The sequence below is a fragment of the Canis aureus genome, chromosome 13 (assembly GCF_053574225.1).
Source record: "Canis aureus isolate CA01 chromosome 13, VMU_Caureus_v.1.0, whole genome shotgun sequence".
Taxonomy (NCBI): domain Eukaryota; kingdom Metazoa; phylum Chordata; class Mammalia; order Carnivora; family Canidae; genus Canis; species Canis aureus.
The window spans coordinates 20590380-20615787 of record NC_135623.1 but is presented as its reverse complement, the minus strand read 5'-3'; the positions used below and the strand labels follow the sequence as shown (position 1 = coordinate 20615787).

At 52.8% G+C, this 25408-nt stretch overlaps 1 protein-coding gene across 3 annotated transcripts; it reads left to right on the top strand.

Annotated features, from left to right (window-relative positions):
* The first annotated feature begins 2591 nt into the window (after positions 1–2591).
* On the top strand, positions 2592–25408 carry FAAH (fatty acid amide hydrolase). 3 transcript variants are annotated; one of them, XM_077845108.1, is made up of 16 exons: positions 2592–6951; positions 7113–7288; positions 13666–13779; positions 13935–14084; positions 14413–14546; positions 15355–15561; positions 16776–16816; positions 17198–17322; positions 18686–18811; positions 19523–19620; positions 19922–20021; positions 20381–20424; positions 21081–21120; positions 21533–21641; positions 23284–23429; positions 25057–25408. In XM_077845108.1, exons 2-16 carry the CDS (start codon positions 7118–7120, stop codon positions 25183–25185), a joined length of 1734 nt encoding a protein of 577 aa, XP_077701234.1. In that variant the 5' UTR covers positions 2592–6951; positions 7113–7117; the 3' UTR covers positions 25186–25408. The 3 variants fall into 3 exon arrangements, with proteins under 3 accessions (XP_077701234.1, XP_077701233.1, XP_077701235.1); XM_077845107.1 differs by having other exon boundaries at positions 7096–7288; XM_077845109.1 differs by lacking the exon at positions 23284–23429 and having other exon boundaries at positions 2592–7288.

Below are 25408 nucleotides of genomic sequence, written 5' to 3'. Positions count from 1 at the left end.
AGGGCCGGCCAGGCACTGGATTGTTCTAGGGAGGCTTCCCGAAGGAGGAGGACCTGTGTTGAGTGTTGGAGGTTCCCAGAAGCTGAGATGGGAGTAAGGACATTCCCGGGAGAAGGAGCCATACACCCAACTCAGACATACTGAGTTCAGTAAATGGAAGTATTGAAAGGGCGTAGGAGAAGCAGCAGAGATGTAGGTGGAGGCCAAATCAAGGTGGACTTTGGAGGTCGGTTCAGGAACTTGAATCCTGTCTCAAGGGCAGTAGGGAGCACCTAAAGGATCACACAGATGCAGTGAGGACAGCGCCTGAAGAGGGTTACGGAGGCTAAGGCCTAATCCTAAGCTGGGGAAGAGGGCCTGGGGCCTGAGCTAGGGCCGCGGCACAGGGGTGGCTTGGGAATCAATGGTTGGGGCAGAAGTGAGCTGTCTCGGTCAGTCTCCCCTCCACCCAATCTGCCAGCCTGCCTCTTAGGGGACTGCGTTGCCTGGCGAGTGAGGGGGTGACAAGTCTCTGATGAATCTGGGGGCTCCTTGGCCCCCTTAAACAGAGCTTACTCTTCCCTGGCCCCAGCCCTAACTGCCCTGCTTACTGTAGGTGTTTCTGAGCCTGGGCCTTGGGTCGGGCAGGTCCCCGGTTCTACCGGGCCCACTTCACATTCTTTTCAGGGCAGGCTGCCTTCCCGAGGCTTCCTTCTCCGTCCTGACTTTCCTTCTTGCAGAAGGGCTTTTCCTTCCAGGTTATGTGCCCAGTGACACCTGTACTGTCCGACAGTGGTGTCCCTGCCTCAGTGGGACCAGTTTCAGGGCAGACACGAGGCCTCACACTTCAGGGCTGATTGGAGGGCCTCACCCACGTGGACACCTAGAGTGGGATGGCCAGGTAGTTGCTGCGCTTTGCCCAGATTCCTTGTAACTGCTCTGGCATTTCGCCCCATATCATTCCCTAGAATCATCTATACCACCCCATCCCTCGGCGTCTTACTCCGCCCCATTGCTCTCTTTGGTTACTGATGTGATTTTTTTTTAAATTTTATAAAAGATTGATTTATTGCTGTGCCTAGCTCACTCAGTCAGTTAAGCCTCTGCCTTCCGCTCAGGTCATGATCCCAGAGTCCTGGGATTGAGCCACATGTCAGGCTCCCTGCTCAGTGGGGAGTCTGCTTCTCACTCTCCCTCTCCCTCTACCCCTCCCCCTGCTCGTGCATCCCCTTCCCATAAATAAAATCTTAAAAGAAAAGATTCTTTATTTTAGAAAGTGTGCATGCATGAGCAGAGTGGGAGTGGGGGTGGGGGCAGAGAGAGAGGGAGAGAGAATCCTCAAGCTGTCTTCCTGCTGTGTGAGGAGCCCGAGGCAGGGAACGGCTGGGTCTCAGGACCCTGAAACCATCATGACCTGAGCTGAAATCAAAGAGTCAGATGCTTAACCAACTGAGTCACCCAGGTGCCCCAATATCCTTGTGCTCTTAGTCACAAGGTTGTGGGGCAGTGCCTGTTCTCTTCCCTTCACTGCTTCACCCTTTGAGCCCCAGTGTGGACTTGCCCTGCCCTGTGCTCAGTGGTGCTGGAGCTCTACCAAGCCCGGTTCCCATCCTTGAGAGGCCCTGGGGCTTTTGGGACTGTTGAACATTATCTAGCACATCTGCTGCCTGGGTGATCAGGGCTTGAGGAAAGGTTAGACAAAGGGACAAATGCCAAGAGGTGTGTGTGTGGGGGGGTGGGTGAGGTGGGCCAGGTGGTCACTGTAACCAGAGAGGGTGCAACCCTCGTGGACGCCTAGATTGGGATGGCTGGGTAGCTGCTTCGTTATGCCCTGGATCCTTGTAACTACTGTGTCCATTTGTCTCATTCCATAAAACCACCTGCCTCTACTTTTTTCCTTCTCTTGCCCTATTTCTCTCTTTGGTTACTGATACCCTTGTGCTGTTAGCCACGTGGCTGGCTGTGGGGTGCCTGCCTTCTTCCCTTTGCTGCTTTTGAGCCCTGGCGTGACCTTGCCCAGCCCTGTGCTCAGCGGTGTCAGAGCTCTCCTAAGCCTGGCTTCTATCCTTGAGAGGCTCCGGGATTTAGGGGGCGGGGGCGGGTGTTTGGACATTAACACTGGCACATCTGCTCCCTGGTGATCAGGGCTTGGGGAAAGGTTAGACGAAGAGGCAAATGCTGCCAAGAGTGGGGGGTGGCGTGAGGCAACCGGTCACTGCGGCCAGTGGGAGGCCCCCGAGTTCCGCCTCCACTGCCGCACTAGCACTCTGGTCCAAGCCACCCACTCTGGACTGTGCAGTAACCTAACTGGGCTTCCCTGCCTCCAGCCTCACTGTTCCCCAGTCCATTTTCCATGCAGTTGCCAGAGGGTTGCTTTGAAAGTGTAAATCAGATCCAGTCACTTGTCTCAAGACCTAAAGGCTTCCTCCCATCCAACTCAGAATAAAATCCAGCCTCCTCCTGTGTCTTGCGAGGCTCTGTGGGACATGGCCCTTGCTCACCTCTCCAGCCTCCTCTTGGGCGTGTCTTCCTCTCATTCGTTGTGCTCCGGCCACATGAGCACCTTTCCATTTCTTTTATTTTTATTTATTTATTTATGATAGTCACACACAGAGAGAGAGAGGCAGAGACACAGGCAGAGGGAGAAGCAGGCTCCATGCACCAGGAGCCCGACGTGGGATTCGATCCCGGGTCTCCAGGATCGCGCCCTGGGCCAAAGGCAGGCGCCAAACCGCTGCGCCACCCGGGGATCCCTCCATTTCTTGATCATCTCCAGCTGGTGGTCCCTGCTTCAGGGCTTTTGTGTTATACTGGTCCCCTCTGCTTGGAACGCTCAGCTCCTGTGTCACCTTCCCTGATCACCCACTTATTTTTTTTTTAAGATTTTATTTTTTTATTCATGAGAGAGAGAGAGAGAGAGAGTCAGAGACGCAGGCAGAGGGAGAACAGAGGGAGAAGCAGGCTCCATGCAGGGAGCCCGATGTGGGACTCGATCCCGGGACTCCAGGATCATATCCTGGGCTGAAGGCAAGCGCCAAACCGCTGAGCCACCCAGGGATCCCTGATCACCCACTTATAAAACAGCTTCCCATGTCATCCTTTGTACTTTATAGCATTGTCGCTATCTGGAATTATATGGCTTTTTTTTTTTTTTTTGTTCCCCTCCACTCAAACAAACTTCCCGAGAGCTCTATGTTGTCTTGCTCATCACTATATTCTTGGCATGTAGAGTGGCACATATCAGGTACTTAGGTCAGTGAATATTAAGTGAGCATCCCCTAGGGACCAGGCACTGACCTGTGTGCTGGGACTGAGTGATTACTGAGACAGACTAGATTCCTGTCCTCTTGGAGCTCACATTCTGGAGGATGTGTGTTGAATGAAAGGAGGAAGAGAGGCAGGTAGGTGTGCTGGTGAAGGCCCTGGAGATACATGGAGTGATAAGGTGACTTGATCAGGAAAAAGGAGAAAGGGCATCTGGAATGACATGTACCCGATACCCTGCTATGAACCCTCTACCTTCTGTTTTTTGTTTTTTTTTTTTTTAAGATTTTATTTATTCACGATAGACACACACAGAGAGAGGCAGATACAGGCAGAGGGAGAAGCAGACTCCATGCCGGGAGGCTGATGTGGGACTCGATCCCGGGACTCCAGGATTGTGCCCTGGGCCAAAGGCAGGCGTCAAACCGCTGAACCACCCAGGGATCCCCAACCCTCTACCTTCTGGGCACTGGATTGTCCTTGGGTCATTTAATCTTCCCATTACCCCTGTGGTAGGCATCTTTGTCCCCTTTTTTCAGAAAGGTCTACAGCTAGAAGAGGGATGAGAATCAAACCTGGGTCAGTTTATGTCAAAGTCTCGGCAGAGAGCTCTTCCTGGGGTCCCATGATCCTGAGGCACGGAGGAGTGACGGCTCAAGCCAGCCACCTCCTCTTTCCTGTCTGACCACCAGTCAGTCCAGTGGCCTCAAGGCCCTCAAGGCCCCATGGCTACTGTCTGTTTTCTGCCTTCTACCCTCTCCCCAGGTCCACTGCCAGGCTTCTTGCCTGGCCTCCCCTGCCCCAGACTGGTCTTTTCCAATTGTCCTTCAGATAGGAGTTGGGTGGCCTCCCAAACACAGTTCCGATCACGCCTGAAACCTTGAGCATCACTTGTGTTGGGTCAGACTCCTGGCCATGACCTCAAGGCCATGCCTCACCTACTCATGCTGCTGGCCACTCCACTCCGCTCTCCTTCCCGAGGCCTCATGTCCCAGTGTGGCCCTCGGGTGGCACTTGGGACATTGTGCACACCTCCCGCCTCCACACCGTTTGCTTCCTATACGTGCTCTTCCTCATGTCTGTCCCTACAGACCTCCCACTTACCAAGGCGAGGGCAGTGTTCCCTCTACAGCTGGCAGGCTGGGAAGAAAGGGCTTTTTCGTGCTCCTGTTCATACTCCAAAACAGGGGCCGTGTCTTAGAGAATCTGATGTCTGTTAGGCTGTGGAATTGGTAACCCATTTTCCCATTGGAAAAAAATGGCCGTTATTACTTCCATTTTAGAGGTGGGGAAACAAGTTTAGAAATGGTTGCCAATTTGCCCAAGGCCAAAGACTTGCACAGATATTTGAAGCCACCTGCCAACTCCAGACTAAGTATATTTTCCTTGTTTGCACAATCATCCTGAGAACATGCGCTAAACATCCAGGGTGCCAGGTTCTGGGCCAGGTGACCACAAACACTGGAGACAGAGGAAGTTCCACTCACTGGGCACCCCTGCTGGTGTATCTCTATGGGACATTCTATCATGTGCCTGTCCACCCTCCCTTCCTCTCCCTGGGGCTGTGATCGTTGATGTTTAGCAGGAAAACTTGCTATTTGTCCCTGTTAGGCAACATCTTTTAGGGTCATCCCAGGGCCCCAACCTATTGAGAGCCTTTGGGATCCCGGCTCTGTTGACCACTGTTTCTGCTCCACCTTGTCCATCCACAAGTCTGAGCTTTTGGACCTCTTTAACTTCATCTGAGTCACCAATACAATATTGATCGGATCAGGGCCAAGGAAAGACCCTGGGTGTCACTCCAGGCCACCTGCCAGGGCCATCTGATTGGCCACACCCTTAAAAGACACCCGCAGAACCAAGTCCTGAGCCTACCAGCCAGCCTGGGCTGCCCCCTTCAAGTTTCCCACCACATAGTTTGGGAGTGGTGTCCCTGGGTGTCTTAGGCAGGTGAGGCCATTTGGGTTCAAGGTGTGTGAGATTTGCTCTTGTGTATCCAGCACCCACCACGGTGCCTGGAACTCAGTAGGTACATGGCGAAGGCTTGTTTTTTTTGTTTTTGCTTTTTTTTTTTTTTTTAATTGAGTGAGTAGGGGAAGGGGGGGAAGCAGAGGGAGAGAGAGAGAATCCCAAGCAGGCTCCATGCCCAGTGCAGAGCCTGACACAGGGCTCAATCTCCTGGTCCTGAGATCATCACCCCGAGATCATGACCTGAGGTGAAATCAAGAGTCAGATGCTTAACCAACTGAGCCATCCAGGCACCCCCTCTTTTTTTTATTTTAATGAGAGAGACTTAAGCATGTTAAATGTTGCTGGGAAGGAAGGGCTCAACCTGCCTGTGATTTCATTTAAGAAGTATTACCAAGCACCTGTTCTGTGTTGGACATTTTGAAAAGGGCTGACAAGGTCCTTCTTTCATGGAACTTATTTTCTAGGGAGGAAGGCAAGGACTAAGTAAATAAATAAGATAATTTTAGCTAATGATTAGTGCGATGACGAAATAAAATGGGGTGATGTGCTAAGGGAGGAGTGCAACTTGAGAAAGAATGATGTAGTAAGGTTTAGGGTGCTGTAAGGGGTGCAAATGTCAAATGGCCTAGGGGAGCTGAGCCATCAGGGGAGAACTGGGGTTCAGTGAGGGAGGTCTCAGTATGGGGGAAGGAAATAGTCAGAAAAGAGAAGAAAGACATGGGGATGGAATGAGAGGGGCTAGTTCCAGAGATCCTTTGGTGAAGCCACAGAGTGTTAGAGAGCAGATGGCCTTTGGGTTACCCTCTGGGTCATGAGCAGCAGGTCATGGACAACTGGACATCTAGCCCTTAGGTGACCATCAGGTGCTCAGACCCCACCAACCACAAGTATCTCCTTCTGCTTCCAACGTCCCAGCCTTGAGGGTGGAGCCATCATCCTCCCGGTCCCCATGACTGTCAGCCTCAGTTGTGATGGGTAGCTCCTCTCTCCCCTCTGAGACAGAACTGGGTCAGAAGCTCCAACAAGAGCCAAAGTGCTCCCAAACCAGTCCTTCCAGTTCTGCTTCCCCATATCTTCCCATCACTTTTTGCTCTTCCACCAGGAAGCCACCTGCACCTCCTCACCTCCCCAGCTTCCATACTCCCCTCCACTGCTCCCCCTGCCTATAGGGGGCTCCTGGAATGATGAGAAGATGGGAAATGAGTCTGGAAGGGGGAATCAGTCTACCGGGAGGCTGGAATCCCAGGATCACGAATGTGGCCTTGTGTTACAGTCAAGAATGAGAGCGCAGCTAGGGTAGCAGAGGCAGGAGAGGGGGCTATGCCTGACTGCTCTGTCCTCACTCTCTTGTATCGTCTCCCCTGGGCTGAGGCCTTCAGAGCCCTGCCCGGCCCCCAGAGTCCCTCCTTTCTTCTCTGCTTGGGCCTCAGACGCCCTCCAGAGTGAACTGGTTCAGTCTACGTCTATGTAGCCTGTGAACCATGTTAAGGGGGCTGGCAATTATTCTGGAAGAAACAGGAAACCCCAGGGGCAGCTCCATTAGGAGCTACCATAGGTCAGACTAGGGTTCTGGTGGGGTGTATGAAGGGTGGGGTGGGGGAGAAGGATGTGAGGAGGTCTGGTCAGAGCCTGGTCACCTGCCCACCTGCAGGCTTGGACGCCTCTCACGCTTGTCTCTGCCAAAGCCTTTTCCTCTGCATCTCCTGGGGCACGAGGGCTTGGTCCCGGGAGGCCCAGGTAGGTAGAAGGACTGGGTTGGGGAAGTTTGGATCCTGCCCCAGGGAGAGTCATATGTGGTTTCTGTCTCCCCGTGATCCTGCCGTGGGAGGGTGCTCCAGCATATAGCTGGCAAGCAAGCAGGTGGTGCTCCTGAGGGAGCAGTTGCTGTGTCCAAACAGGTTCCATGATGCCTGGGGTGGCTTGGCTGCTGGTCCTGCTCCTGCTGGCCCTGCTGGGGGCTGCCCTGCGTTCCTGGCAGCGTGCTCCAGCGCGGAGCAAGATCCCCAGGGCACAGAAGCGCCGGGTGGAGGCACTGCAGCGGATGGAAGCCCTGGCACGGCGTCTCCGGGAGCAGGTGAGTGGACATCTACCCTAGGGCCCCAGCCCTCCATCCCAACAGGTAGGTCCCACCTCAGGGCCGTTGCCCCATCGCCTTCAGAAGACGAGGAACCTGGCGGGGGCACTCCTGCACCCCTCACGCTGGCTTTTGTGTTGCTCTCCGTTCCCCCTCCATCCATGCACTCTGGGCCTATGAGCGGGGGGGCCGTTTTTCCTTTGTTTTCCCAGAGCCCCCACATGACTCAGTAACGTGGTGGGTGTTCACTTAAGCTATTTGTTGAAATGAGATAAACTGGGGCTTCTGGTGGCTCAGCCGGTGTGGTGTATGCCTTCGGCTCAGGTCGTGATCCTGGAGTCCTGGGTTCAAGGCCTACGTCGTCGGCCTCCCTGCTCAGTGGGCAGTCTGCTTCTCCCTCCCCCCTGCTCGTGCTTGCTCGCTCTCTCTCTCCCTCAAATAAATAAATAAAATCTTAGAAAAAAAAAAAAAAGGAAAGAAGATAAACTGCAGCAATTGGAGGCAGAAGATCTTCTTTCCAGTCTCTTTCAGCTCCTGCATACCCCCAAACCCCACTGACACAGGAACCCTGGCTACATCTTCTCCCGCCCATGTCCCCACCCCCGGGGTCTGCAAATGTTTGAGAGCACCTGATAGATGCAAAGCACAGAGTGGTCACTGGGCATAGGGTCCTCCCAGGAAGCTATGCATCTTAAAGGGATTTTGACAGCTTAGGTGAGGACATTTCAAGGCCCTGGGGCAGTCATCGAGGCTGGGCTGGGACTTGAAGGTGAAAGGACTGAGCTGTGGGTGTCCCAGCAGAACCTGCCCAGGGTGGCAGAGAGCAGGGTGGGAAGGGGAGGCAGCCCACCCTCCATCGTTCTTGGGGTCCGCTGGGGGGCCTGCAAAACGTGACAGCCCCTTTCTGGGCTCCCCAACTGCCCTGTGAGGGGTGGGCTTATGGTACCTCGGGGTTCCCAACTGTGGTTGATGGTGACGGGCTCCCTGGGAGCCCTGGGAGTAGGGGCTGGGGCCAGGGCCCGGGGTGCTAGCCTCACATTCTGGAGTTCCCGAGTGTCCTCTGCCGTCCCCTGGATGGTGATTGATGGCCCCGAGGGACAGCTTCTCTGCCTGAGCTGCTACAGTTCCTGAGAATGTGTATTAATATTAATTGGGGCTAATTAGTTGGATAAATCAATCTGCCCCCAGAGAGCAGCTGCCCCTCCCCGGTTGGTGAGCAAGATATCTGGGCTAATGGGGTTGCTGTGGTGAATCAGCGTGATGGAGAGGATTCCTGTGTGTGTGTGTGTGTGTGTGTGTGTGTGCACGCGCGCATGGGGGTGGGTTTGGGTGCCTTTACTGCACACACCAGAACCTGCCTATGTGTGCCTCCTGCTAGCTTGTTCTTGTGTGCTGGTTGAGTGGGATGCCTGGCTGTGTGTGCTTGTTTCATGGGCTTGTGGTGTGTGTGCCTGGCTGGCTGTGTATGTGTTATATTACTGATTCAAGTGTGTACATCTAGATGCGTGTGGCTGGTTTGGGTCTGAATGGGTGAGCATGTATGTGTGTGGCCGGGTGTCTGATGCATGAGGACATCTGCTTCTGTGTTGGTCTGGGCATCTGTTTGGTATACGTGGGGGCATCTGGGATGTGGAGCCGGTGGGAGTGTGTGTGTCGGTTGGCCAGTGGAAAGGGTTTAGGGTGAGGTCACCCCTGGGGTCTCCAGCTTTCCCCCAAGGCTACAGGCCTCCTGGCTCTCTGTACCTTATTCTCTCCCCAGCAAAGCCACACAGGTCTGTCCTGGGTACCTTCCCACCTCAAGGCTTCAGGTGTCCAGCTCTATGTCCCAGGGAGGTAGGGGGCTGAGACACAGGCCAAACCCTGGCAGGGTTCAAACAAATCCAATTCAGTTCAGCTTAACAAAATTTTACAGAGGGCTTCTCTGGGTCTTGCCTTTTGCTGGACCCTGGGGACAGATTCATAAGCAAGATGAATCTGACATCTGACTTCGACTTGCCTTAAACGTGCTCCTGGTCCTAATGTGGCCTGCTGGTGGGAACAGATCTACGCAGACTGTGATGGGAGGCAGCTCAGCTGAGTGTGGTGAGGGCCAGATGCCCGCGGAGCTCTAGGGCTCAGCAGGAAGGGCTTTGGTCCACCTGGAGAGGGCTGGGTGGGGAAGGCTTCGCAGAGAGGTGGTCCTGGAGCTGAGCCTTACAGGATGTGTAGTTTTCCAAAAGGAGGAAGGAGGAGGGAAGGCAGTGCCGGAGAGAAGAAAGCCTGAGATCACTGTTTCTGTAGAGCACATAGAAAATAATATAAAAAAAAAAAGATTTTATTTATTTATTCACAAGAGACCCAGAGAGAGAGGCAGAGACACAGGCAGAGGGAGAAGCAGGCTCCATGCAAGGAGCCTGATGCGGGACTCGATCCCAGGACTCCAGGACCATGCCCTGAGCTGAAGGCAGATGCTGAGCCACTGAGCCACCCAGGCATCCCATAAATAAACCTTTAAAAAATTACAGTGATCCCAATTAGTTTTTAATGATTTTTGTATATATTTTTTAAGATTTTATTTATTTATTCATGAGACACAGAGAGAGAAAGTCAGAGACATAGAGGGAGAAGCAGACTCCATGCAAGGAGCCCAACATGGGACTTGATCCCAGGACTCCAGGATCATGCCCTGGACCAAAGGCAGGTTCTCAACCGCTGAGCCACCCAGGGATCCCCAGTGATCCCAATCTTATGGGCCTCGTGAGAAGTTGTGTAACAGGACAGTCAGGAGTGTGGTCGTTCAAAGACGGCTCCACTGTCTGTGTTTGAATCCTGACTCTGATGCATTTTTAAAATTTATTTATTTATTTATTTATTTATTTATTTATTTATTTATTTATAAGATTTATTTATTTATTAGAGAGAGAGAGCGCAGGGTGGCAAGGCAGCAGGAGAGGGGGCGGGAGAGTTCAAGTGGACTCTGTGCCGAGCTCAGAGCCCGACACCGGCTCTCACCACCCTGAGATCACAACCTGAGCCCATACCAAGGGTCACTTGTCCAACCGACAATATGGCACAACATGCGTATCTTGTAAATAAGTCCTTTGTGCTATAACAGCCTCATGTCTCCAACGGGGTGATGACTACAGTTGTTGTGCTCAGGTCAGCTGGTCAGTGTTCACGGTGGGGTCTGGCTCGCAGCGAGCAGGAGCTAAGTGAGGGCTCTCACTTTAGTAACAGTAAAACTAATGTCCTTGCTGGGCCAGTGTTTAGTGAGTTTCAATGAATTTATTCCTTTAGGTGGAAGGGACACTCGAGTAACTGCGTTGGTGAATGTATTGCTGGGCCCTTGAAAGCCCCGCCTGCCCCAGTCTCTGCAGTGCCCGCTGTGCTGGCAGAGGAGCAGTCCCAGCAGCAGCCTCCAGTGGCCCCCATTAGCTCCCTCTGTCTGCTCTCCGCACTGCTCCCCAGCTCCCGGAGAGGCTCCCCTTTATAGCAGTGGCCATGTGAGGACAACTGCAGGGGAGGTCCTTCAGAGGCCCAGATGGACGCTGGGCACCTTCCAGCAGGCGTGCCACCAGCAGTGTCATCTCTCCAGGTAGATGGGTAGGAATCAGGGTTGATAGGCAGTCTTGGTTGGAGCCTATGGTCACTGTGTGTGGGGATGGTCCCTGGAAGGGTCCTACTAGGACTCCTTAGGGCTCTGGAGGGGTGAGGGCAAGGGCTGAGCATAGGCTGGCTCTTCTCAGTCCTTGAGGGAATCAGAGGCTGTGCCTAGAGGGTCCCTGCTGGGCTGGGCATTAACCTTTTACCTGCTGGACTGTGAAGAGAGGGTGGAGTCCCATGGCAGGGCCTAGGGCAGCTGGGGGCAGTGGAGTACTCGTGTGAGTGGCTTTTTGCTAAGTGACTCAGAAGGATTTCATTTTAGCCTCAGTGCAGCCACTGAGGTGCATTCTAGCCAAATGCCTGCACTATTCTAGAAGGATCCAAGTCTGGGCTCTTCTGAAAGTCCCTGTGGCATACAGGGAAGGGAGTTCCAAGCTCAGACACCAAAATGGCAAAATGGCCCAGCAAGTCCAGGGACTGGGCAGTGTGGCTAAACAGCAGAATATGGGACAGGGGCAGAGAAAGACAAGGGTGGTGACACGGGCCTACCAGGACCCAGGCAGGGAAAAGGCCTAGTAGAGTGCCTGGCACTCAGGACGTGCTTCATCAGAAAAGCTTCCCTCCCCAAGAGCCATTTGAGGGTAGTGGTGAGGGTGTAGACAACTTTGGTTTAAGTCTCTCTGCTTTTATGACTTTGGGCCAGAGAGTTAACCTCTGTGTGTCCTAGTTGCCTTTATTGGTGAAGCGAAAATATTAATATAAAAGCACCTATCCAAGGGTTTGCATGAGGATTTCATGAAATGGTGCAGGCCAAGCGCTTAACACGGTCCCCAGCCACACAGTAAGTACTCAGTAAACGTGAATCTTGGTGTGTCCGTACATGAACACACATTACACGCTTACAGTGAAAGGTCTGTAAAACACACCGAGGAGAGTGGTTTTGCAACTTTATTTGGAGGGCAGTTGGGACCTATGGGTTTTATCTGAAAAGGATCCCCTGGGCTGTAATGAAGAGGCTGAGCTGAAGGGGTAGAGACTAGAGGCAGGGAGGCCAATGAGGAGGCTGCCGAGAATACTGAGAGACAGAGAAGATTCTAGGCAAGGAGCCTGGAGAGTCAGAGGTGGGAGATGTGAAGGAGGCAGAAATACCTATCAGCGATACGTGTGGGTAAGAGAATGGTCACGGGGCCCGGCACCAGGTGTGCACCCAGGCCCTGCTGCTTAACGAGCTGGGTCTTTGGACAAATAGCTCTCTGTGCCTCAGTGTCTCTTTCTACTGTAACATGAGAAAAAAACGCACTCTACCTCCTCAGATTGTTGTTGTCGTAAGTGAAAAGAGCTATTATACGTAAGATGCTTGGAATGTGGCCTGAAACTTATTGAGTGCTGTTAACACATCTTCCATGTGATTGAGATGAGCTATCATGACTCTCATCAGAGCTGGGATGTGAGGAAGTGATCCGGGATGACTCTGAGGATTTTTGCTGTGGTGACATGAGTACCATCAACTGAGAATTTCATGAAGAACAAGTTTGAGAGAAAAGCCATCAGTCCCGGGGTGTCTGTGGATTTGTGGGTCAGTAAGTGGGTCTGAGGTTTAGCAGGAAATAGGCCTGGGCTGCAGACACAGGGAAATCTGAGACACGTCAGGCTGCTAAGGTCACTCAGGGAGGGTAGGCGGGTAGGCAGAGAGGAGGCCAAGGCCTGAGGAGCACCGACATTTATTTAGAGGAACAAAGAGGGGCAGAGGAGATTGAGAAGGAGCTGTCCGGGACAGGAGGAAGCCAGGAGAGTTGAGGGCATAGAGTTTCCAGAAGGAAAGAGTCTAAGAGTCACATGCTACTGAGGACAGTAAGATGAGGACTAAGAAGAATTCAAGAGAAGCCTTGGGGGCCCGTAACCCCCTAGGGAAGTTCCCTTGTCGGGCGCCTTCCCCTCCAGGAAAGGCCCACCGTGTTGTCTTCCCACCCAGCCCCCGCTTTAGTTTACAGGCCCCGGGGTTGGGGGTGGGGGTGGGGGGGTGGGGAGGTGGGTTGTCTCAGCTGGATGAAGGAAGACAACCTCATCTTCCCGAGTGCCTGCTGTGTACCAGGTCCTTGTCGTGTCACACTTGCCTCTGACAAAGAGTCCTGAGGGGCTGCTGTCGGGCCTCCCTCAGACCCCAAAGGATGGGGCTCGCAGCAGCTGGGTAACTCATGATTGGCTTCTAGTCCTTTCTTCTTTGGAGTGACGATGGCCATGGGAGGGAAGGGATCCACCCTGGGTCACCCAGCTGACCAGCAGTGTGTGTGCCCAAGGCCGGGTCCCTGCTCTCCTGCCACCCAGGCTGGATCTTGCCCTTCCCCAGGTCAGGTCACCAGGAGTGGGAAGGCTGGGTAGGAAGGAAAGCTGGGATGTCGGGGTGACCCTAGAGGCAAACCGTACAGAGATGAACCTCACTTCCATAAGCCTTGAATCCTACAACATGCAGACAGAGCCACTCCCACAGCACTTGTGCCCCTTCTAGGTGGGAACACGGGTGGGGGGGCAGGCCCTCCTCCATACCAGGCTTCAGGCTGGGCACCGGGGAGGCGGAGGCCGAGAGGACATCTGCCCCCTCGGGCTTTCATGCCAGCCTGGAGACAGCCCAGGAAATGTTCTTCATGCTAAGGATGCGCACGGGAGCCTGCGCGGAGCAGGTGGAAGGGCGAGGGGCGTGCAGCCGTGTATCCAGTGGAGTGTGGGGATGTGATGCTGAGTGGGTGGGAGCAGCCTGAAGCGAAGCAGTCATTGCCTCTGCTGTCCCCTCTGCACAGGAGCCGTCCCTGGACCCCAGGCCCATCCTGGAGCTGCCGCTGGACAGGCTGGTCCAGAAGCTGCGGGATGAAGAGCTCAGTCTGGAGAGTGTCCTCTGTAGCTACTTAGAGGAGGTAGAGTTTGGGGTCAGGACTGGGGTGGGGACTGTCACCTGTTGTCCTCTTCACAGGTGGGGGGGCAGCTGTGACATCTTGGTGCTCCAGTTGCCTTGGCCCCGTGTCTGGCCTCAGCCTGAGCCCCTTATCCCGACCCCCTCACTGTTGCTCAGGCGCTGAAGGTGCACCAGGAGGTAAACTGCCTGACGGATTTCTTGGACGAGTGTGAGGAACAACTGCAGGCATTGAAGAAACTCAAGAAGACTGAGAGAGGCCTTCTGTATGGGGTCCCCATCACCCTGAAGGACCCCTACAACTGCAAGGTGAGCTGGAGGGGCACGTTCGTACATGTGCATGTTCGTGCGCCTCACACATCACTGAGCCTGTGAGCATCGGAGTGTGTGACTTTGGGCGAGTTACTGAATCAAGGATGCACAACTAGAACGTGGCCAGCTGGGATCTGAGCCCGACAGTCTGGCTCTGGCCCACCACGTTCTTCTGCCACTCGTGAATCCTCGTAGGGGGACAGCAGGTGTGTCTCAGTGGCCGTGACAATGTGTGTGATTGAGAGCAGAGTGAGGACGAGAGTCTGTCTGCTGGGCGGTTGCATCCTGACCCTGATGGGCTGGAGTTAATGTCACTTCCTTGCAGGGCCATGACTCTACGTGTGGCCTGGCCCAGTTCCTGGAGAAGCCAGCGGCCAAGGACGGGGTCATTGTGAAAGTGCTGAAGGCCCAGGGAGCTATTCCCTTTGTTAAGACCAACATCCCCCAGACACTGTTCAGGTCTCTGAAGTGGGGAGGTGGGGCTGGGCTTGGGACTGGGCCCAGGACTGGTGGCAACTCAAGTCTCAATTCAGGGCGGAGGGTGAGGTGGGGGCCAGTCAAGTTGACTGTGAGGACGGAGGTTCTCAGGCAAGTCTTTTCTGTCCTCTGAGCCTCGGTTTCTTCATCTTTTTATTTTTTTAAAGATTTTATTGATTTATGAAAGAGAGAGAGAGAGCGCACACATGAGCAGGGAAGGGCAGAGAGAGAGGGAGAAGCAGACTCCCTGCTGAGCAGGGAGCCCCATTCGACTTGGGGTTCGATCCCAGGACTCCGGGATCATGACCTGAGCCAAAGGGAGACACCTATCTGACTGAGCCACCCAGGCGCCCTGGTTTCCTTATTTTATAATGTGTGGGTGGACTTCACAGTCTCTACAGGCCCTTAGGCTCTGAGGTTCTGAAGAGTTTCCAGCTCCCTAATTATCCCAGTTTCTCTCTCTCATAGTTTTTCTCACCCTCAATTCTCTCTCTTCTCCCTCAGCATTTAGACTACCTACTTTTGTGAGGAACCTGTTCCCAACACTGGCAGCAGGGCTGGGGCCTCCTGTCTTTAAGTTAGGAGTTGTGGTTGGTGTCCACTCTTGGTCTTTCCCGTGGGCCCTCCCCTCAGCTGTAAGGGAGACTAGGAGGGCTCAGCTCTGGGGAGGAGCTTGGGAGCCAAAGCAGGCCCCGGGTGGACTCCTGAGGGCATCGGTCTCTACACAGGGAGGGATGTTTCCCCAGTTCAACCTTCACCTCCCAGCCCCCCTTTCTTCTGCTTCCATCAGTGCTGAGTGCAGCAACCCCATCTACGGACAGACTCTGAACCCTCTGCGCTTAAAGAAGTCACCGGGAGGCTCCTCGGGGGGCGAGGGAGTCCTGCTTGCACAAGGGGGTTCCATCCTGGGCATGGGTACTGACACCGGAGGCAGCATCCGCATACCAGCCAGCTTTTGTGGTGTCTGTGGCCTCCGGACAACAGGATACCGTCTCAGGTACTTGGTGCTGGTGTAGGGGGAAAGGGGAGGCTCAGCCCAGCCTAGGGAACAGAGGTCTGGGGGCGCAGAGGTTCTGCTTGGCACATCCACTCTTATCCATTCACCTCAGTACTAGGGGAAGTGGCTAAAGGTAGGGGGGTTTCAAAGAACTCCTGTTTCAGCCCCAGATAAACACACCATGTCTGGTATAGGTGACAATAGAAAAGACCTTCCACTCACTCATGAATTCATTTGTTCATTAATTCATTCATCTTTACATCGACTCCTCTCCCTCCCTGTTCCTTTAGTCACCCATTGGTCCATTTATTTTTCCATCTATCCATCCTTTGTCCATTCACCCACCTATACAGTCATCATCCTAGTCTCTATCCATCAATCAATGTCACTATTCATCCACCATTTAGTTTATCTAACAAACATTTATTGAGTGTTCACTCTGTGATTGACAGTGTCCTAGGTACTTGGGATATATCGGTAAACAAAAGGATGAATATCGAAGCCCTTGAAAAATGTATACACATCCTTCCTCCCATTTGTTAATTCACTCACTCATCCATTTACCTCCCCGGTCGTCCCCTCACCTAGCCAACTATCTATCCACCCATATCTGCCTCTGTTCATTCATCCACTCATTTTTTAGCCCCACCCTGAGTACTACACTGGGGTGGCCCCTATGCTGGGGACACAGAACAGCGTCAGACCCAGTCCCAGCCCCTTTTGTGCTCTTAGACATGCAAATGGCTTAGTCAGAAAGTGGTGGGGCTTTCAGAGATGGTCAAAGCTTGTGGGAATCACAGGATAAAGCTGACATTTTTCTTCAACAGAGTTTTATTAAAAGCCCAGACTTTAAACTTTCAGAGGCAGGGCAAGGGAAGAGAAGGTTTCCTTAAAGAGACAGAATCTGAGCTTGGCTTTGAAGGATGGGTATATAGAGATGGTGTAGAGTCTAGAAGCCGTAAACTGTGAGCTGCTTACTTTGCCTGGAGTAATGTGTGTATGTGGAAGGGCTGGCAGGGGAAGCCATGGAAGAAGCGGATACTCCAGAGCCTCGGAGGCATTCAGAGAGTTCAGACTTAATACTGTGGGCAGTAGGGTCATGGCAGGGTTGAAGCAGCTCCTCTTCCTGGGTGCTGGGCCCTCGGGAAGTGCTTGGCACTCAGGCCCCTCCCTGCAAGTGCTGAGCTGGATACTGTGTGGGTGGGGTTTTGCAGCTACTCCGGAGTTGCCTCTGCTATCAAGGGCCAGAAATCAGGTAAGCTCCTGTCTATGCCTGTGAAAGAAAACCTGTCTGCCTTCCTCCCAAAGACATTTCACTCAGCCCCTGTCTCAGACAGATTAGCCCCCTTGGTGATAAGGGACAGCATGGCTCCCACCTGGCCTCCCCCTAGGCCAGTGAGAAGTGCTTCCTACTATTTAGCTTTAATCTCTCCTACTTGTCTCCTATGTTCTGCCCCAGTGGGGATTCTCCAGTCAGGCACTAGCCTGCAACTTTCCTTGTCCTCAACCCCTGACCCAGGTTGGCCCCAGGGCTCCTTTGACATTCATCATGGCCCTGGGCCCCACCCCCCAAGGCCAGGCAGTGGGGGTCCCCAGAGCAGAAAGGAAGAGAGGAATCTGTCTCTTCTCTCTTCAGTGACCTCGGTGGCTGGCCCCATGGCCCGGGATGTGGAGAGCCTGGTGCTGTGTCTGCGAGCCCTGCTAAGTGAAGACATGCACCGACTGGACCCCACTGTGCCTTTCATGCCCTTCAGGGAGGAGGTAAGCTGGCCTGGGGAGCAGGCCTGGAGGGCTCCCACCTCTTCCCTCCCTTCATTCCTCATTGACAAGTCTACCATCTGGCCATCTTCTGTGAAGACCTCCTTTCTCAGCCCAAGGTCCAGTGACCAAGAAGTCCTCAGCCATATTCACCTCCCACCCCTGCTGAATACCAGTTGCTTTGGCCTCTCAGCTACTTTGGAGCCATAGCTAACACTGCCCCCAGAGCGGGACTCCATCGTCACATACCCAACACACACAGACATAACACTCAGCAGGTATGGTTTAGAGAGCCTGGTATCTGGTTCAGCTGGACTTTTAGTCCTCCAGGTAACCTTGGCCAAGTTACATATCTTTCTAGGCCTCAGTTTCCCTACTGGTATAATAAAGAAGTTGGACACGAAGATTGCTCCAGGCCCTTCCAGCTTGGCAGCTTCATTTATTCATTAGTTTATTCCATAACATTTATTGGCACCTACTATGTGCAAGCTCTTTGTACTTCATCCTAATACTCATTTGATAGAAAGCATCATGCTTCTCTCTCTCTCTTTTTAAATATTTTATTTATTTATTCATGAGAGACACAGAAGGAGAGAGAGGCAGAGACACAGGCAGAGGGAGAAGCAGGCTCCATGCAGGGAGCCTAATGTGGGACTCGATCCCGGGTCTCCAGGATCACACCCCAGGGCTGAAGGTGGTGCTAAACCGCTGAGCCACCCAGGGATCCCCAGCATCATGCTTCTCATTTACAGGCAAGGAAACTCGGGAAAATGAGGTGACTTGCCTATGATCACATAGCTAGTAACTGGCAGAACTGGGCTTTGAAGCCAGCCCTAACTGCTCTAGAACCTTCTCCATACGGACAGTCTCTCTCTACCATTCAGTCAATGTTTACTCATCTGATCTCTCCACACATCCTAATATCAACCTGTGGTTACTTTCTATCATCCATTATTTGCCTCTACTGATCTCTCCATCTCCATCCTCTCCTGGCTGTTTCTTAGCTTAAAGGTCTTTGTGTCTATTCATCTCCTTACTTACCTGCCTACCCACTCAATTCCAACCATCCATTCTCCCACCCACCCATCTATACATTCAACCCTCTGCCCACCCCCCCACTCATGAATCTATCTACCTATCCACTTCATCCACCCAATTATGTCCTCATCCATTTGCTCTTCCAGGGGTTTCTCCAAAGGACCTAGAGCCTGGAAAGTACATAGAGAGGCCTTGGTACTGAAGGGGCTCTTGGGAAGCTTCTGTAGAATCCCCTAGGTTGAAGACAACCATGACCCAAGGCCCTGGTCTGGCTCTTCAAGAGACCCAGTCTCCCCTGAGAGCCCCACCCTGCCCTTCTTGCCCACAGATATACTCCAGTAACCAGCCCCTTCGAATTGGCTACTGTGAATCAGATGGCTTCACCCAGCCATCTCCGAGCATGGCCAGGGCCATGAGGCTTACTTCCAGGCTGCTCCAGGATGCAGGACATCAGGTAGGCTTGCTTAGCCCTGGATGGGGAGGGAAGCCAGACTGGTAAGGATGCTGGGCTGGGCTATTCTTAGAGAGAAAGGGAGTTAGATCTGAGTGTGAGCTGCTAACATCACTGTGTTTCCCCCTAAGTTTCCTGGAGAATACTGATGGGCTGCAGGTGGGGGCAGGGTGGGCCCACCCTGTGAGGAAGGCATCCAGATTTTGCAGCTTCCCCCTTCAGTGGTCGGGACTCAGGGACTCACTCCTATAACTCCTATAGCTTGGGTTTCTGCCTCCATCAAAGGGCCATAAGGAGATCTCTGTCCTCAAAATCACCTCCCCACCCCAGTCCTTGCATCCCACATCCAATGGCTTGTCCTAGTCCTGCCTCCCCTTTGAGAATTTCTCATTGGTGACACATGTACCTATGTAATCTTGGGCCAGTCTCTTAACTCCCCTGAGCCTCAGTTTTCTACCACGCGGGGCAGTGAATATTAAATGAGCTCATGTATGTGAAGCACATGGCATGGGGGCAGGATCACAGTGAAGCAGGCAGGAAATGAGGGTTGCTTGAATGCCATGGCATCTCTGTGTGGGGTGAGGGAGTGGCATGGGAACAGAAGGGCTAAGGTGGATGGAGATGAGCAGTGACGTGGTATCCTCTCTTTAAATCCTGAGGGAGGTAGAGAGGATCCCAGGCATTCCAGGCCCTGACTCAGCCTCTGTTTCCCAGGTCATCCCCTTCTCCATCCCCCGCATAGAGTATGCTGTCAAACACCTGTTCGTAGGGGGTCTGTTTGCTGATGGAGGAGCCACCCTTCTGGAGAAGCTGTACATTTGTCAGGACTCAGATATAGGGGATGGGGTTGGGGGCGGGGCTGGCAGGGACTCGGGCCCTGGGAAGGGACTATGGGCCTGGGATGGTGGGATACCTCTGGTTAATTGTGTCACCTTAAACAGCAAGTCAGCTGCTTGGGCTCCATATTTTATATGCATGTGTTCCTGGGGTGGGGGTGAGGGGAACAGAAGTGTCTCTTTGGGTCTCATCTCCATCCAGGGCTTGCCTCTGGAGGGGCAGTTGGGTGAGAGCCAGTTGATGGCCGAAAGGCTGTAACTATCTGTGGTTCCTCAGTGAGGGAGACATTGTGGACCCTTGCGTGAAGACAATGATCAACCAGCTCCGCTTGCCAGACCTACTCAAGTGTTTCTTGGCCTGGATCCTGAAGTACATAGTGAGTATAGGCCCAAGGTGGTGGTGGTGGTAGGGGGGGCATTCAGGAAGGGAGAAGCCCAGAGAGGAGAAGTACTCAGAGAGGAGAATGGGCCCCAGAGAGTGGTGGGGGCTCAGAGAAGAGGAACCAAAAGGGGTGATGGGGGCCACAAGAGAGGGGTACTTTCAGAGAGAGGGGTGCCTCAGAAAGAGGAAGGGGTTTTAGAGAGGAGGTCTAGACGGGGCTCAAGGCTTGTGGAAGAGTAGAAGCTTCCAAGTCAATGGGCTGAGCAGAGATGATTCTCCTGGACCTCAATTCTGGGCAGGTTGGTGTTGCCCTGTGGTTTCTGAATGGGTCGCTCCTTCTCTCCCCTTCTCTAGGAACCCCGAGCTAGCCAGAATTTAGAAGAGATGCGTGGGGTGAGGTGAGTGCTAATCTCTTCAGGTGAAGCTCACAAGCATTTTCCACGGGGTGGAGGGAATTGGGGAAGGGCCATGTGGCTAGAGTTGGCATCCACCGGGGGCGAGGACTATTTAGACTTTGGGATCTAATTAGGTTTTTAGGGTCATGTCTGACACTGGTTGAATTTAGGCTTTTGAGTAGGGTTGGGATTGGGGCTACTTTGGGGCTGGGGTTTGATTTGGAGTTAAGCTCTGAGTTCAGGCTAGAATTAGCTTAGGCTGGGGTAAAGGTTGGGCCTGAGTTGAGGTTGGGTTTGGGTTTGGGTTGTGGTTGGGGCTGGGGTTAGTTTGGAATTGGGACTGTAGTAGCCTGAGGGCTGATGGGGGCCTCACAGGTTAGGGGAAGAATCTGTGGTTTTGGGGGTAGCCTGTGAGTCCCTGTAGTTGGTGGGGGTGGGGTGGGGCATTGACCAGAGGGTGTGTACTCTTGGGAGCACTGGACAAGCAAGGTGTTTTGGTCAGAGAACATGACACAGGGTCATTCCCAGCCCATCAGCTGATTTGCAGCCTGCATTGAGACTAGGCTCTAGCTCTTGATTGTAACGTCCCCGTTTGTATAAAAGGGGGTCGGTCCTCTCACGCTAACCTTTGGGCTTCGAAGTCTTACTTATTCCCCCAGGACTCCCAAGAAGCTGTGGGAGCGGCACAATGCAGTGGAGGTGATGTGTGCCTGAAGAGACCTCAAGGGACTGCTGGAGCAGGGGCAGCAAGAGATCTGGGTGGTGACAGGAGTGGCCAGACGGGGGCAGAGCTCTGTCCTGGCCTGCAGGGGAGGTCCAGTTACACCTGGATGGGAAGGCTTGGCGACCTGGGAGGTTAATTTAGTCCCTCTCTTTGGCACCAGGATGATATGTTGTTCCCAAATAATGCAGCCTGAGTCTCCCCTTCCCATCCCTTCACCTGGGCCCCTGGGAAGGCCCTGACCCTCCCCAGATATCTTAGTCTGCATCTCGCAGTCTGGGAATTCTTCCCCATGTCTAATGTACTGGGAGGCTTGGTCACACCTGACCTTGTCCTGCAAACAGTGACTTCTGCTGGTCTTGCCCCTCCCATCCCCCACTGTTCCTGCAGGAATATCGGCAAGAGTTCATAGCCAGGTGGAGGTCCTTAGACCTGGATGTGCTGCTGACACCAGCTGTGGACCCTGCCTTCGATGTAGGCTATTCTGGCAAGGCATTAGGTGAGACAACACTGGTCCTGGTGGGGTTGAAACCCGGAGTCCGGGACTTCACACAGCCTCCGTGGCCTTGACTTCTGTCACCATTCACCATTTATTTTATTTTTTTAAAAGATTTTATTTATTTATTCATGAGAGACACAGAGACAGAGAGAGAGAGAGGCAGAGACACAGGCAGAGGGAGAAGCAGGCCCCATGCAGGGAGCCCAACATGGGACTCCATCCCCGGTCTCCAGGATCACGCCCTGGGCTGAATGCGGCACTAAACCGCTGAGCCACCGGGGCTGCCCACCATTCACTATTTAAAAAAAATTCTTAAATTGAGATAAAATTTCATCATTTTGAAATGTACAATTCAGTGGCTTTGAGTATATTTAGAATGCCGTGCAACAACTACCACTATCTAATTCCAAAACATTTCCATTATCTTTGAAAGAAACCTGTACCCATTAGCAGACACTCCCAATTTCCATTCACTTTTAAAATGAATTTTGTTGAAGGGCTCAGTCAGTAGAGTATGCAACTCCGGATCTCAGGGTCATGAGTTCAAGCCCCATGTTGGGTGTAGAGCTTGCTTAAAAAAGAAAAAAAAAAAAGATAGAAATGAACTTTAGTGAAATATAATTTACATGCTGCGAGACTCACCAATTTTCAGAATGTAATTTGATAAATTTTAACAGATGCATATAGCTATATAACCACTGTCATAATAAAAATAGACTATTTTCATCATCATCCACCAAGTTTCCCTGATAGCCCTTGGCAGTTCACCCTGCCCCTGCATCCCGCAACCACTGATCTACTTTCTGTCACTATAGTTTGGCGTTTCCTAGGGTTTTCTAGAAATGGAATCAGAAGGAAGAAGGCTTTTGTGTCTGGCTTCTTTCACTTAGCATATGCATTGGCTCCTAACATACTTCCTGCTGCCCCACTTTAGTCTAGCCACCCTGAAATGCAGTTTATGGGGCAACGTGGGGGTTGGGGAGTGGGGGAAGTGGAAGGGGTGGGGGAAGTGGGGGGAGTGAGAGAAGTGGGGCCGCCCTGCCCAGCACAGGCACAGGCCTCAGAGGTGTTATCAATGCAGAATGAAAACCCACCTCAAGCCTGGACTCCTCTTCCCTGGCTCCCCTCACCGTGGCTGCCCAAAGGCACATCCTGTCCCTGGCCCTGCACCCAAGTCCTCTGTGACATCACCGCCCCTCCTCTGTCACTCATTCCCTACGTATGGGTGGCTGCTGCACAGGAGCTGCCTTTTAACTCAGGCTTGACTTGCACGCCTCAGCCACCAACAACCCTGTGGCCCGTGAAAAACCACCTCCCCCGTCAACCACCTCGGTTTCCTCATTTGTACACAGGGAAGAGTCCCCTCCGCCCCACAGGGTGGAGAGGACTCCAGGAATCAGCAGTGGAAGGAGGCCAGCACTGGCCTGAGGGCCTGGCCCTGAGTAAGGATTCAATAGCGTCCATTCTCTCCTGCCCTGTGGGGAGAGCAGGAGGCCGTGGTCAGGGGGGCGCCCAGCACCCAAAGGGGCCATGTGGCAGGCTGGGGGGCTGCAGTGCCAAAGGGGTGCTCACCCAACACACTTCCTCACTGGAGTCTTCAGTCCGCTGAAGATTCCCTGGGCTTGCCTGGATCTTCCTACAGATAGCTTCTCCTACTTGCACCTGTACAACGTCCTGAACTTCCCTATTGGCGTGGTGCGGGTCACCAGTGTGACGCCGCAGGACGAGGAGGACCTGGCCTTCTACAAGGGATACTACGGAGACAGTTCTGACACGTATTTCCGGGAGGTCAGTTCCCCTCTGCGGGCCTCTCCCCCAGGGGCACAAGCCAGGACTGGGTCTCCGAGTGGGAGTGGGGTGAGACCAGTCATGCCTGGCGTTCATCCGTTGTCACCTCTGCTGTGGTCTCACCCCACCTCTGAAGACTCAGGCTTTGAGCTCCAAGTCAGCCTCTGTCCTTGTTCGGGGAGACTACAAAACCACCGGTCTTCTTGTCATTTCCGTAGGGAAGGTTGACCCCAGAGGCAGGAAGAGTAGAGCAAATGCCCCGGTTTAGGAGCTTACTAGGTAACTGGTCTGGACACGGCTCCTCTCCGAGACTCAATTTCTTCACCAGGAAAATGGGAATTAAAATATCTATTTTGCAGTTTGTCCTAAAGTCTCCATCAAAACACTGGAAAGCAATTAGCATCAGTTTTGTATCTAAGAAGTGTTCGATAAATGCTACTATTACTAATTTGGAGGTGGCTTCACAAAAGGAAATATTTCCATGCGCCTATATTTTTTAATTTTATTTATTTATTTATTTATTTATTTAAGATTTTCTTTGTTTATTCATGAGAGACACACAGAGAGAGAGCCAGAGACATAGGCAGAGGGAGAAGCAGGCTCCCCACAAGGAGCCCGATGTGAGACTCAATTCCAGCACCCCGGGATCACACCCTGGGCCAAAGGCAGACTCAACCGCTGAGCCACCAGGTGTCCCTCCATGCGCATATTTAATGCATGATCTAAAGTAACAACCTTGTCTTGCTTGGGTGGCAGAGAGAAAGAGAAGGAGAGACAGACTGACTCCGAAAAGTATGTATGTGTCTGAGTCAGACATTAAGTAACTTACTTTTTGGGAAATTGATTTCAGTGCTAGAGTTACCCAGTGGAACTGCTGACCTGAATTCTGAGAAAATAACAATAATGATACTATCTAATGTGTCTTGAGCTCTTACTCCGTTCCAGGAGCTGTTTAAAGTGCTGTATATATATTAAATCATTAAATCCCATAACCGTCCTGTGAGGTTTTACAAAGTTGGAAATGGGGGCGCACGTAGGTTAAGAGACTTGACCAATGCCACCACGCCTCATGGGCAGTTGACGTGGAGGTAGCCAGGACTTGAAGCCAGCTGACTTGGCTCCAGGGACATAGACAAATAAGGGTTCATATCTTATCATCATAAAACAATGAAAACATGTTTGAATTCCTATAAGTATGTTTGGATTTCATGGCAGGGACTCAGGTTCAGTCCCCATGTTCCTGAGTCTGTGTTTGGGGTCTAGGTACCTCTTTCACTGCAGGAGTATGACCAGGCTCTGGATCAGGGCTTTGCACATTCTTCCCTCCATTGCTGAGAACACTGGGTGGATAATCACTTTTACATTTCATGATTACAGTCAGCTCTCTGCACAGGGAGAAGGTTTTACATCTTAACCTTGGAGAACTAGAGACAGGTAAAGTCAAAATAGTTTTTCCAGGTTTCCCTGAGAGCTGAGGAAGCCTGGAACCCTGAGACCCGGGACATCTCTACCTTAATAGAGCCTGGGGATGCGATGTTGGGGCTAAGGCGTATGGTGGTGAGGGGGGCTGGGCACAGGCCTGCGACTGGAAAGCAGGCTCTAAGTCCCCCCACCCTCTCTCTGGCAGGCCTTACAAGGATCTGTGGGACTCCCCGTGGCAGTGCAGTGCATTGCTTTGCCATGGGAAGAGGAGCTGTGTCTCCGGTTCATGAAGGAGGTGGAGACCTTGGTCAAGAACCACAGGGAACCAGAGTGATAGGCCACTCCTTCTCCTGGAGGCCTTCCTACAGCCTCCTCGAAGTTGGCTTCTGATGCCCCTTCTCAAGAATACTGTATGTGCCTCATGTCTCCTCCTCCTTGAAGCCCACTGGATTCCTTTTCTTTGTTGTCCTTCTGCGTGGGTACGTAATACATGGACTCTTCAGATTGGCCCAAGATGGGGCACAGGGTGAAGGGCTCAATAAACATTTCTGACTGGT